Source organism: Martes martes (genome assembly GCF_963455335.1).
Source record: "Martes martes genome assembly, chromosome: 15".
NCBI classification, from domain to species: domain Eukaryota; kingdom Metazoa; phylum Chordata; class Mammalia; order Carnivora; family Mustelidae; genus Martes; species Martes martes.
The window spans coordinates 46,313,236-46,326,570 of NC_137903.1; the positions used below are offsets into that span (position 1 = coordinate 46,313,236).

The following is a 13,335-nucleotide window of genomic DNA, read 5'->3' on the forward strand; positions in this document are numbered from 1 at the left end:
GGTTGACTGAGCCTAATGTGAAGACACCCTTGGGTTCTGTGGATGTGAGACAGGGGCCCTCCCCTGCTAACAGGCAGTGGGAAGAGGTGTGGATTCTTTTTTACTCCAGGGAAGTGACTCATTTTCAGAGTAAAGAGATGGAAATTTTTATAAATAATTTATTCTTGACCTATCCTTGTAAAATGGGTCCAAAAGAATTTCAGTACATTCTGGAGACACAAACATCCCTCAGGTTAGGAAGTACCTCACAAGGACTCTAATCATGGACGCCGAAGTCTGCCATATGCATATTGCTCCATTTTCTACCAGGTCTTACAAGCCAGCCCTGTGGAAAGCAAGAGAACTTGCTGGCTGTGAACGGCTGTATCAGCCCACGGGATTCCCCAACATGTCACTGCATCACTGGTGTGGGGAAAACAAGGCCAATTTTCTGTGCCTCGGGGCAGCCAAAACGGTGTTGGCCCATCTGGCACCACTCACTACGAGTTAGCTGACTTAGCTTTCCCCTTCTTTCCTTTTTACTAAAATTGTGCTGGGTCGAGTATGCTCACTTATATATTTTGAAAAGTATCTTTCTGTGAAAACTATAACAGGGAATTTTGTCACTAAAATAATTTACATAAAGTCTCTGTGGCGCAGTCTGTTCGCGCGTTCGGCTGTTAAAATAATTTACATAGACATACCCGTGCAGTCTTCTCCACACATACACAGAAAGAACAAGAAGAACAAAACTATAAAGCTCGCAGGAATCCTCATTTAAAAGTGCTATAAATCGGAATACGAATAAATGTCCCACTCAGATGCTGGGAACGGTGATGAAAACCGTGATACAGGTACGGGGTTTGCGGGCTTCATCATATTAAGATGCCACATAGGCAATCACTATGTCCTTAATATTTAGCCGTCGTTAAAATTTGTGAGGCAAGGTGACAGGAGTGAGTTTCAAAATATCCAGAGTGTAGTCTGATTTTTAAATATACTCTGCCATGTTAAGAGAAGACACTGAAAGGCCAGCTCACAAGGTCATCTGACAGGAGACAGGTGGGGACGATACAGCGGTCAGTAAGAAAGCCTGCTCAGATTTAGGTAGGAGAGGGAAGGGCATTTGAAATAATCATGTTCTTTGAAATGTATTACACTCCAACCAATGAACTTCTTTCATTTCCTTATAGGAACTTTCTCATCTCCAGAGTACCTCCTATTTGCTTTTCTTGAATCCAGAAAAGTAATTTTCTCCTTCCTCCCTTCCCTTGTGCTAAACCTTCAGGTCCAGGCTTACAAGTCACTCCCTGTAGGAATGTCAGGATTCCTATCATTCATTATTCATGTTGTATGTTCCCAAAGTAATCCTCATTGTCTCTTATCAGAGCCCTTTCTGAACATTATGGTTAGTGTGTAAATAAATGGTTTTTCTGCTAGGCATAAGCTCAGCTCAGGGACTTAGTCTGAATCACTTTTGCATCCCCAATGCCTATTGAAAACTCACAGGGAGTGGTACACAATGGGCATTCAATAAATAATAAGTGCTCATTAAAAAAATAAATAATTGAAATAGTTTTAGAGGTAATGAGTTGAAAGTCCAAATGCTAATATTCAGAATTATTATTGGTTTCTTTGTCTTAAGCCCAGGGTTATAGACCTTAACTTTATCTTCCTTCTCGCTTTCCAGTTCCCAGGGCCAAATTTCATGTTAAAGTTTAAGAATGAACACTTTGATTCAATTCTCTGAGAGTTATAGGAATTACTGGTGGGATGAAAAAGAATTAATCTGGGGCGCCTGGGTGGCTCAGTGGGTTAAGCTCTCTGCCTTCGGCTCAGGTCATGATCCCGGGGTCCTGGGATCAAGCTCCACATCGGGCTCTCTGCTCTGCAGAGAGCCTGTTTCCTCTTCTCTCTCTGCCTGCCTTTCTGCCTACTTGTGGTCTCTGTCTGTCAAATAAATAAGTGAAATCTTTAAAAAAAAAGAAAAAGAAAAAGAATTAATCTGCACATAATATATAGAAACTCTGTTAATATGAAAAACAATTATTTCATTGTTTAAACTGTTCTACAATTTCATTGTAGAAAACCATAATTGTGGAAAGTAGGATAGTGTTTCTGAAAACAAAGACATCTCATTTTAAACCCTGATTTTTTTTAAGGTTTTTAAAAGTTATTTATTTGAGAGAGAGAGAAAGAGCACAAGCATTAGCAGGGGCAAGGGCAAAAGGAGAAGCAGACTATGCGGGGCTCGATCCCAGCACCCTGGGATCATGACCTGAAGGCAGACACTTAACCAACTGAGCCACCCAAGACCCCCTGATTATATGCTTTTCCCAAAACTATACTTTAAATATATGGAAAAATACAAATTGAACATAAAAGGATGCATACATTAAAGAAACTGGAAGAGGTCAAATTAATAAAAAAAGTAAATTTTAGAACAAAGAGATAAAAAAGGACTTACAATGATAAAACATCAGAGAAATATATACATCCAGAAGTTATATGCACTAATAACATATCTTCAAAATTCAGAAAGCAAAAGTTGCAAATGGAAACATATTGTTGTATATGGAACATTCGCCTAAACAGATAATAAGCAAGACTGTAATTATGTATAAACATCTTACAAACAACAAAAAATCATGCAAGAGTATGTTCTTTGAACACAGTGGAATCAGATTAGAAATCAAGTTCAAAGACAACAGTTTGAAAATTAATATACACATGTCTCAGTACCCCATGAATCAAAGCTCAATTCAGGGACTGAGTTAGAAAAAGTTGGAACATATTTTTCATTGAGCAATTATGAAAATGTGACATTCCCAAATCTATGTGCTATACCTAAAGCAGATGGTGTATAATTAATAAAGCTCGAAAGATAAACATTTAAAAATTTAAAAAGAAGTAAATTTGGTATTATGCACAGATACCAGGAATGTGTAAGTCAAAAATCCAAGAGAGCCTACAAACTATCAAAATTAATAAAGAAATTCAGTAAGTTTACTAGATCAACAAAAATCAGTTGTATCTTGATATAAATGCAAAAACTAATTGGAAAGTCAAATTTGTAAATAATGACACTAAAACATCAACTATCAAAAAATACATCTAAAAAAAGATATTTAGTAATCCTTCTTTCCCCACAGGGGATACATTCCAAGCAACCTCCCGGACCCGCCACCATGGGTTCCTGAAACCATGGATAGGACAAACTCCCCATATACTGTTTTTTCCTGTACATACATACCTATGATGAAGTTTAATTTATAGGTTTGACAGAGTAAGTGATTAACAACAATAACTAATAATAAAAGAGAACAACTAAAATAATATGCTGTGATAAAAGTTATGTGATTGTGGTCTCTCTCTCAAAATATCTTGTATTATACTCACTTTCCTCCTTGTGATGATATGAGATGATAAAATGCCTAGGTGATGAGATGAAGGAAAAGTGACGTAGCATCAGGTTACTACTGACCTTCTGATAGTATGTCAGAAGGAGGATCATCTGCTTCTGTATAAAGTCTGACCACAGATCACCGAAACCACAGGTAAGGGGGGAATACTATAACACATTTCTTACGGAAATCTACAACACACTCCTGAGAGAATTAAAGATAATCTAAATAACATTAGTTTTGGATTAGATTCATGGGTTATTAATGGGTGAAAAGATTCAATATCATAATCATAGCATCTCTCCCTTCATTGGTCTATAAAATCATTAAGGGTCAATAAAAATTCCAGCAGTTTTGTGTCTATGTGTGTGTGCAAAGTGACAAACAGATTGTAAAACTTATATGGAAATGCAGAGGGACTGAAAATAGCCAAAACAATTTTGAAGAAGAAAAATCTGGAGGATTCTACACTACCATAAATAAGATATATTTCAAAGCTACAGAAATTAAGATGGGACTCCTAGGTGACTCAGTTGGTTAAGTGTCTGCCTTTGGCTCAGGTCATGATCCCAGGGTCCTGGGGTCGAGTCCTACATCGGGCTCCCTGCTCAGCAGAGAGCCTGCTTCATCCTTCTGCCTGCCCCTCCCCCTGCTTGGGCTCTCACTCTCTCTCCCCCTGACAAATAAATAAATAAAATCATTAAAAAAGAGAGAGAGAAATTAAGATAGATATTTCTACAACTGGCATTATATAACAAAGTCTAACGGGCCCAAAGAACAGCACAGAGATCAAGCCACACACAGATGGCGCTTGGTTTACAGTAGAGGGGCCTCTGCCATTCAGTGAGGAGATGGCGGTTCCCAGGGCACAAGAGTTTGTAGTATACTCAGATAATACTACAGGGCAATGTAAAAGTGTGGAATTCTGCCGCTGTACAACCACATGAATGAATCGCACAGACGTAACGTGGAATGCAGATATCCATAGGAAGGTCAAAAGCAGGCAACACTTATCTACGGTCATAGAAGTCAAATGTTGGTTACCTTTGTGGAGTTTATGGACTGGAAAGGACATGAGCAACTCTTCTGTGTTACTTTTAATGCTGTGTATTTTTATTTGGATGACGGTTTCATGAGAGGAATACATAGGTTAATATCCATCAAGCTAAACAATTAAGATTTATGCACTTTATATACGGTATACCTCGATTAAAAAAACAAACACACAAGAATCCAACAGGAAGAGCAGCTTGCAAAGAAAACTGAGAAGGAACCAACTGCAAGAAAGTAAGAAATGGAACAAGAGAAATCTGAAATCGAACCACAAAAAAATCAAGGAGAGTTTTTTTGTTTAAGATTTTATTTATTTATTTGAGAGAGAGAGAGCACGTGAGTGGGGGTGGGGGGGGAGAGGGAGAAGTAGGCACCCTGCTGATCAAGGAGCTCGTTGTGGGACTTGATCCCAGGACTCTGGGATCATGGCCTGAGCCAAAAGCAGATGCTTAACCCACTGAGCCACCCGGGTGCCCCATTATAAGAAGAGTTTTAAGAAAAGAATGACCAGTGGGGGTGGTCACAGGCAGGGTAGGGTTTTAGGGGAGGGGGGTATTGAAGAGTCCACTGAATTCAGTGCCAAAAGAGGCCCTTGATGGGGCTTTTTGTGAAGTGGGAAAGCTGAGTCTAGTTTTTAATGATTCGAGCTGTGAACAGAGGGGAAGAAGGCACTAGAAAACACTTGTAATACATTAATCCTTGCTATCCAGGCAGGAAAAGACAGAGGATGGTAGCTAGAGAAGGATGTAAGGTAAGAGAACAAGTACTTCACTCAAAGTAACAATAAAGCTCTGGATTATTCCTTAATGTCCAGAAAAACTATTTCTAGTCCATATAAACCTAACCGGATCTCAAGTGTTGAATTTAGCAAAGAAATCCCTGGGGCATTTTTTGGATCAGAAGAGAAGGTGTATGCTTCCAACTGAGTTTGGAAGAATACATACTAAAATTTGAAATTACTCTTTACTAAACTAACCACCTATAGAAGAATTGGTTTAAGCACACAGAAGGGAAAGTTACAGAATGCTTTACCCTGCCAGTGCATACCCAAATAATAGCCTTCAATTCAAGAATTCTTTTGTCTTCTCTCCACCAATGTCTGTGAAGGGTAGAACTTACCCAGACTGATAACTGCTAAGTGGTAATACATTTCTTACTGTTCTATGAAAGTTCTGTACTGTTACACATGTTTTGGTACTTTTTTTTTTCCCTTCCAAGTACCTCTATTGTGGATTTGTCCTTTAGAGTTGTCAGCAAAGCTCATGCACAGATGTATATCGGCCTCCCTCCCAGCAAGGATATATAAACAGTAAATGACTTACTATGATGTGCTGATACGGATCTATAAATGACATTTTGGTTTCAATTACAGGAAATCTCTTCACACTTCAAAGGTCTTCTCGGCACTCTAGCTTCTTTAAAACCTACAAAATAAACAATCACTATTGTTAAGCTTCCTCTTGGATGCAGTTCCAAGATTTAAATCATGATGAACATGAAACTTAGGAAGTCAGAGTCCACCCAAGGGGACCAGAAAGACTAAATTTCCAGTTGTTTATAAGACCTAGTGTACACGTATAACTTAGGGAAGGGGTAAACATATTTTGATAATACTGTTTAATTTCCACATTTATTTGTTCAAATTTATTCTGTCGGTAATCATTAGGAAACCCCAGAATTTTTTTTTTTTTTGCATTTGCCAAGTATCTTATGAGAAGGTCACTGAACTTACGAAAAATTAAGATTATGCTGTACTGTTTATAATTAAACAGCCATACGCCATTGTTCATTTTCTCGACTGGGCTAGTGTTACACAAATTTGTGATAAGAAAGGAACATTTTTACCTTAGCTATTTGTTAAAAACTTTAAAGATACATTCATGTTAAATTTCAACTTCAGTGCGGATATTAAAAAAAAAAGTTTATTCATTCTAAAATACCAGCTTAATTTAGAAGCAGTTAAATAAAAATAAATGGAAAAATATGAAAAAATACTTTCTATATTTTGCTTTCCTCTGTAATGACTCCATGTTATTTAAAATCAAATAAAAAAATCAAATCCTCCATCATAGATTTTTTTCCCTTGAGACTATAAAACAACATATACTTCTAGGTCAGTATTCTATGTGTCACATCTAATTTGGAACTTCTCAAATACCTTTATTACTTATAAAAAATAATTTTTATTTGATTTTTTTTACACAAATGGTATCTCATGAAGTATCCTTGAATTACTAAACTCATTTCCTTCATCATTTTTTAAGCAAAAAGAACAGTATGTATGTATGTATGTATGTATGTATGTATGTATTTTTAAAGACTTTATTTTTTTAGAGGAGTTTTAAGTTCATAGCAAAATTGAGAAGTACAGAGATTTCCCCCACACACTCTCTGCCCCACACATGCATTCTGCCTCTCCCCTAACCCCCATCCCCTACCACAATAGGACATTTGTTAGAACTGATAAACCTACATCAACACATCATCATCACCCAGAGACTATAGTTTACCTTAGGGTTCACTCTTCATTTTCTATGTTCTATGGGTTTTGACAAATGTATAATGACCTGTACCCTTTATCCCCTTTATCAGGGTATAGTAAGACTACTTTCACACCTTAAAAATTCTCTTTGTTTTGCCTATTCATCCCTCCCTGTCTCCCAGCCACTGGCAACCACCTATCTTTCTACTATCTCCATAGTTTTTGCCTTTTCCAGAATGTTACATCATTGGAAATCATATAGTATGTACCATTTTCAGACTGGCTTCTTTCACTCAGTAAGCTGCATTTAGAAAGTTTTTTTCCATGTCTTTTTATGGCTTGAAAACTCATTTCTTTTTAGACCTACATAATTTTACATGGTCTGGATGCACCACAGTTCTTTGATCCGTTCACCTACTGAAGAACGTCCAGGATGCTCCTAGATTTTAGCAACCGTGAGTGAAGCTGCTATAAACATCTATGTACAACTTTTTGTGTGGACTTACAATTTCATTTCCTTCGGGTAAAGATCAAGGGGCACAGACGCTGGATCACACAGTAAAAATAGGTGTAGTTTGATAAGAAACCACCAAACTATCTTCCAAAGTATCTCTACCATTTTGCGTTCCCACTATCAAGATTTAATACTTCCGTGGCTCACACATTCACCCACACTGGATATTGTCAGTGTTCTAGGTTTGGGCCATTCTAATAGGACTACAGTATTACCTCATTGTTTTCATTTGCATTTCTCTGATGATGACATATGATGCGAGCCTCTCTTCATGTTTGTTTGTCACCTGTATATCCTCTTTGGTGAAGTATCTATTAAGGTCTTTTGTCCATTTTTAAAAATCAGGGTTTTGTTTTTTTTTAATTCTTAAGCTTTAGGAGTTCTTTGTATATTTGGGATAACGGTTCTTTTTTGGATGTGTCTTTTGCAAATATTTTCTACCAGCCTAGCTTCATTATTTTGTAATGTGAAAAATATGAACCAATATTGTAAGAAAGATAAAAATCACTCACAGTCCCCTATTTAAAAATTATGTAAAATGAAATTCTCCCTTCTTCTTTGTTCTGGTTCATCAAGTCATTATTTTTACTGGAGGAAAAAAACTTTTAAATAAAACATTTGTTTATTGTAGTCACTTGGTAAGCTCCTAAAGTTGATTTCTATCTTCTCATAGTACATTTTCATCAAGATGAAACAATCTACATTTCCTCTATATCATTAGCCCTTAGAAATGAAGCAATTTCTTTAAAAAAATTTTTTTTAAATTTCCTTATTTGAGAGAGAGTGAGAGAGAAAGAGAGAGAGCATGAGCAGGGCAGAGGGAGAGGGAGAAGCAGGCTCCTCGCAGAGCAGGGAGCCCCAGGAGGAACTCGATCCCAAGACCCTGGGATCATGACTTGAGCGAAGGCAGACACTTAAACAACTGAGCCACCCAGGCGCCCCAGTGAAGCAATTTCTTAAGAGAAATTCTTCTTTCAAGTACATGACAGGCCACGTGAAGCCCCTGGGCCCAAGAGCACAAGAGTTTATGTTGCTGCAGCAGTGGTAATCCCTGAGAAGCATATGTTCCCTTTCTAGAAACTGAAAAGTCCATATAGTTGTACAGCAACGCGAGGGTACTTCTATCGGGGATTCAATGCCTGAGGGAAAATCAGATTATTTTCTTTACTGAAGTAGCATAATTTGGTAAAAACAACAACAACAACAAAAAACCCCCCAAAAAACACTGGATGAAGGATCAGAAAGACCTTGATTTAAACTCCAGTTTCACATTTTAAGACTCCGTGTATTCCACCATAAGTGGGAACAGTACTACCTTCAGTGTTGTAGTGAGGACTGATGAGCTGATTATAGTGAAAGGTGCCTGCCCCATAGGAAAGACGAGCCATATATAAATGCGTGCCAGCTTCCATCTCTAAAAACATTATTTTAAGTTTCTTTTTAATCCCAATTAGTTAACATGTAGTGCCATGTTAGTTTCAGGTTTACAATACAGTGATTCAACAATTCCATACATTGCCTCGTCCTCCTCAGGACAAGCGCCCTCCTTAAACCCCATCACCTATTTAACCCTCCCCCCCTCCCCCTACCGCACCTCCCCTCTGGTGACCATCAGTTTGTTCTCTACAGTTAAGAGTCTGTTTCTTGGTGTGCGTGTCTCTCTTTCTCCCCTTTACTCATTTGTTTTGTTTCTTAAATTCCACATGTGACTGAAATCATACAGTATTTTTCTTTCCCCAACAGCCTTATTTTGCTTAGCATCATACCCCCTAATTCCATCCGCATTGTTGCAAATGGCAAGAGTTCATTCTTTTTTTATGGCTGAATATTATTTCATTGTGTATACGTATGTTGTACATATGCATACATATATACTATATATATACTACATATATACTATATATACACATATATATGTATATGCTATATCTACACACACACACACACACACACACACACACCTTATCTATTCTTCAATCGGTGGACACTTGGGGGTTTCCATAGCTTGGCTATTGTAAATAATGTTGCAATAAACATAGGGGCGCATATATCCTTCTGAATTGGTGTTTTCGTATCTTTTGGGTAAATACCTTGCAGTGCCATTGCTGGATCATAGGGTAGCTCTATTTTTAACTTTTTGAGGAAACCCCATACTGTCTTCCACAGTGGCTGCACAGCGTGCATTCCCACGAACAGTGCAAGAGCGTTGCTTCTTCTGCACATTTTTGCTGACACCTGTTGTTTCTTGTGGTGTTGATCTCAGCCATTTTGGCAGGTGTGAAGTGATATCTCACTGTAGTTTTGATTTGCATTTCCCTGATGGCAAGTGATGAAGAACATCTTTTCATGAGTCTCTTGGTCATCCGGATGTCTTCTTTGGAGAAATGCCTGATAATGTCTCCTGTGCATTTTTAATTTGGATTATTTGCTTTTTGGGTGTTGATTTTTAGAAGTTCTTTTTTCGTTTGTTTGTTTTTGTTAGAGAGAGAAAGAGGGAGAGGGAGCAGCAGCAGGAGCAGGGGAGGGGGAGGGAGCAAAGGGACAGGGAGAGAATCTTTTTTTTTTTAAATTTTATTTATTTATTTGACAGAGAGATCACAGTAGACAGAGAGGCAGGCAGAGAGAGAGAGGGAAGCAGACTCCCTGCTGAGCAGAGAGCCCAATGCGGGACTCGATCCCAGGACCCTGAGATCATGACCTGAGCCGAAGGCAGCGGCTTAACCCACTGAGCCACCCAGGCATCCCAGGGAGAGAATCTTAAGCAGGCTCCATGCCCAGAGCAGAGCCCAAAGTGGGGCTCCATCTCATAACACTGAGATTATGACTTTAGCCAAAATCAGAGTCAGATGCTTCCCTGATTGAGCCACCCAGGCACCGTGAGAAGTTCTTTTTATATTTTGGATACTATCTGAGCTTTATAGGGTATATCATTTGCAAATATCTTCTCCCATTCTGTGGGTTGCCTTTTAGTTTTTGGGTTGTTTGCTTAGCTGTGCAGAAGCTTTTTATTTTGATGTAGTCCCAACAGTTTATTTTTGCTTTTGTTTCCCTTGCCTCTGGAGACATATCCAGAAAGAAGCTGTTATAGCTGAGATCAAAGAGGTTACTGTTTGTGTTCTTCTCTCTAGGAATTTTATGGATTATGGTTTTTATGGTTTTAGGTCTCAGATTAATCCATTTTTAATCCATTTTGAATTTATTTTTGTGTATGGTGTAAGAAAGCGGTCCAGTTTCATTCTTTTGTATGTTGCTGTCCAGTTTTCCCAACACCATTTGTTCAAGAGACTATCCTTTTCCCATGGGATATTCTCTCCTGTTTTGTCAAGGATTAATTGCCATACAGTTATGGGTTTTCTATTCTGTTCTATTGGTCTGTGTGTCTGTTCTTCTGCCAGTACCAGACTGTTTTGGTCGCTACAGCTTTGTACTATAACTTGAAGTTTAGAATTGTGATGCCTTCAGCTCTTTTCTTTTTCAAAGTTGCTTTAACTATTCGGGGTCTTTGTAGTTCCACATACATTTTAGAATTGTTTGTTCTAGTTCTGGGAAAATTGCTATTGGTATTTTAATAAGGATTCCATCAAATGTGTAGATTGCTTTGGGTGGTATACACATTTTAACAATATTTGTTGTAATCAATGAGCGCTGAATGCCTTTATATTTCTTTGCATTGTTTTCAATTTCTTTCATCAGTGTTTTACAGTTTTTAGAGTACAGGTCTTTCAACTCGTTGCATAGGTTTATTCCTAGCTATCTTATGGGTTTTGGTGCAATTGTAAATGGGACTGATTTCTTGATTTCTCTTTCTGCTGCTTCATTATTGGTGTATAAAAATGCAAGAGATTTCTACACATTGATTTTGTATCCTGCAACTTTACTGAATTCATTTATCAGTTCTAACAGTTTTTTGGTGAGTCTTTGGGCTTTCTATATAAAGTATCATGCCATCTGCAAATAGTGAAGTTTGACTTCTTCCTTGCTAATCTGGATGCATTTCTTTTTATAGTCTGATTGATGTGGCTAGGACTTCCAGTGCTATGGTGAACAGAAGTGGTGAGAGCGGACATCCCATGTTGTTCCTGACCTTAGGGGAAAAGCTCTTAAAAAAAAAAAAAAAGCTCAGTTTTTCCCCATTAAAGATGATCCCAGCTGTGCGTTTTTAATATATGCTGAACTATGCTCCCTCTATTACTTTGTTGAGGGTTTTTATCATGAATAGATGTTGTACTTTGTCAAGTACATTTCTTTGTCTATTGAAATGATCATATGGTTCTTATCCTTTCCCTTATCGATATGATCAATCACTGACTGATTTGAGAATATTGAACCACGTTGCAACCCAGGAATGAATCCCACTTGATGTGTTAAATGATTTTTTTAATGTATTGTTGGATTCGGTTTGTTAGTATTTTGTTGAGGAGTTTTGCATTTATGCTCATCAGGGTTATTGCCATGGATTTAAAAAGTGGTAGCTATCGGTTTGGGTATCAGGATAGTATTAGCCTTGTAGAAGAAATTTGGAAGTTTTCATTCCTCTTCTATTTTCTGGAATAGTTTGAGGACAGCAGGTATTAATTCTTCTTTAAGTTTGGTAAAACCTCACACCAGTCAGAATGGCTAAAATTAACAAGTCAGGAAATGACAGATGCTGGTAAGGATGCAGAGAAAGGAGAACCCTCCTACACTTTTGGTGGGAATGCAAGCTGGTGCAACCTCTCTGGAAAACAGCATGGAGGTTCCTCAAAAAGTTGAAAATAGAGCTCCCCTACGAGCCAGCAATCGCACTACTGGGTGTTTACCCTAAAGATACAAACACAGTGATCCAAAGGGGCACGTGCACCCAAATGTTTATAGCAGCAATGTCCACAATAGCCAAACTATGGAAAGAACCCGTATGTCCATCAACAGATGAATGGATAAAGAAGATGTGATACACACACACACACACACACACCCACACACACACAATGGAATACTATGCAGCCATCAAAAGAAATGAAATCTTGCCATTTGCAACGACATGGACAGAACTAGAGGGTATTATGCTTAGTGAAATAAGTCAATCAGAGAAAGACAATTATCATATGATCTCCCTGATATGAAGAAGTGGAGATACAACGTGGGGGGTTTGGGGGGGTAGGAAAAGAATACATGGAACAAGATGGGATCGGGAGGGACACAAACCACAAGAGACTCTTAATCTCACAAAACAAACTGAGGGTTGCTGGGGGAGGGGGGTAGGGAGAGGGTGGTGGGATTATGGACACTGGGGACGGTATGTGCTATGGTGAGAGCTGTGAAGTGTGTAAACCTGGCGATTCACAGACCTCTACCCCTGGGGCTAATAATACATTATATGTTAATTTAAAAAAATAAAAATTTGGTAAAATTTGCCTGTGAAACCATCTGATTCTGGACTTTTGTCCGTTGGGAATTTTTTGATTACTGATTAAGTTTCCTTGCTTGTTATCAGTCTTTTCAAACTTTCTATTTCTTCCTGTTTCATGAAGTTTTGGTAATTTATACATTTCTAGGAATTTACCATTTCTTCTAGGTTGTCCAATTTTTGGCATAGTTTTTCATAATATTCTCTTACAATTGTTTATATTTCTGTGGCATTGGCTATTTCTCTTCTCTTGTGATTTTATTTATTTGACTCCTTTTTCTTTCTTCCTTGATAAGTCTGGCTAGAGGTTTATCAATTTTATTGATTTTTTCAGAGAACCGGCTCCTGGTTTCCTTGATCTGTTCTATTGTTTTTTTAGTTTCTGTATCATTTATTTCTGCTCTAATCTTTATTATGTCCTTCCTTTTGTTGGTTTTAGGTTTTGTTCATTGTTCTTTCTCTAGCTCCTTTAGGTGCAAGGTTAGGTTGTTGGAGATTTTTCTTGCTTCCTGAAGCA

At 38.0% G+C, this 13,335-nt stretch overlaps 1 protein-coding gene across 2 annotated transcripts in view; it reads right to left on the reverse strand.

Moving 5' to 3' along the window:
• The window catches only part of PLA2G4A (phospholipase A2 group IVA), a 165,045-nt gene that overhangs the window by 123,654 nt on the left and 28,056 nt on the right, over positions 1-13,335 (reverse strand). For both annotated transcript variants that reach the window (XM_080824658.1, XM_080824659.1), the window contains one exon: positions 5,759-5,860. In XM_080824658.1, the coding sequence (XP_080680784.1) occupies positions 5,759-5,791 (33 nt within the window). In that variant the 5' untranslated portion in view covers positions 5,792-5,860. The remainder of the gene's footprint in view (positions 1-5,758; positions 5,861-13,335) is intronic.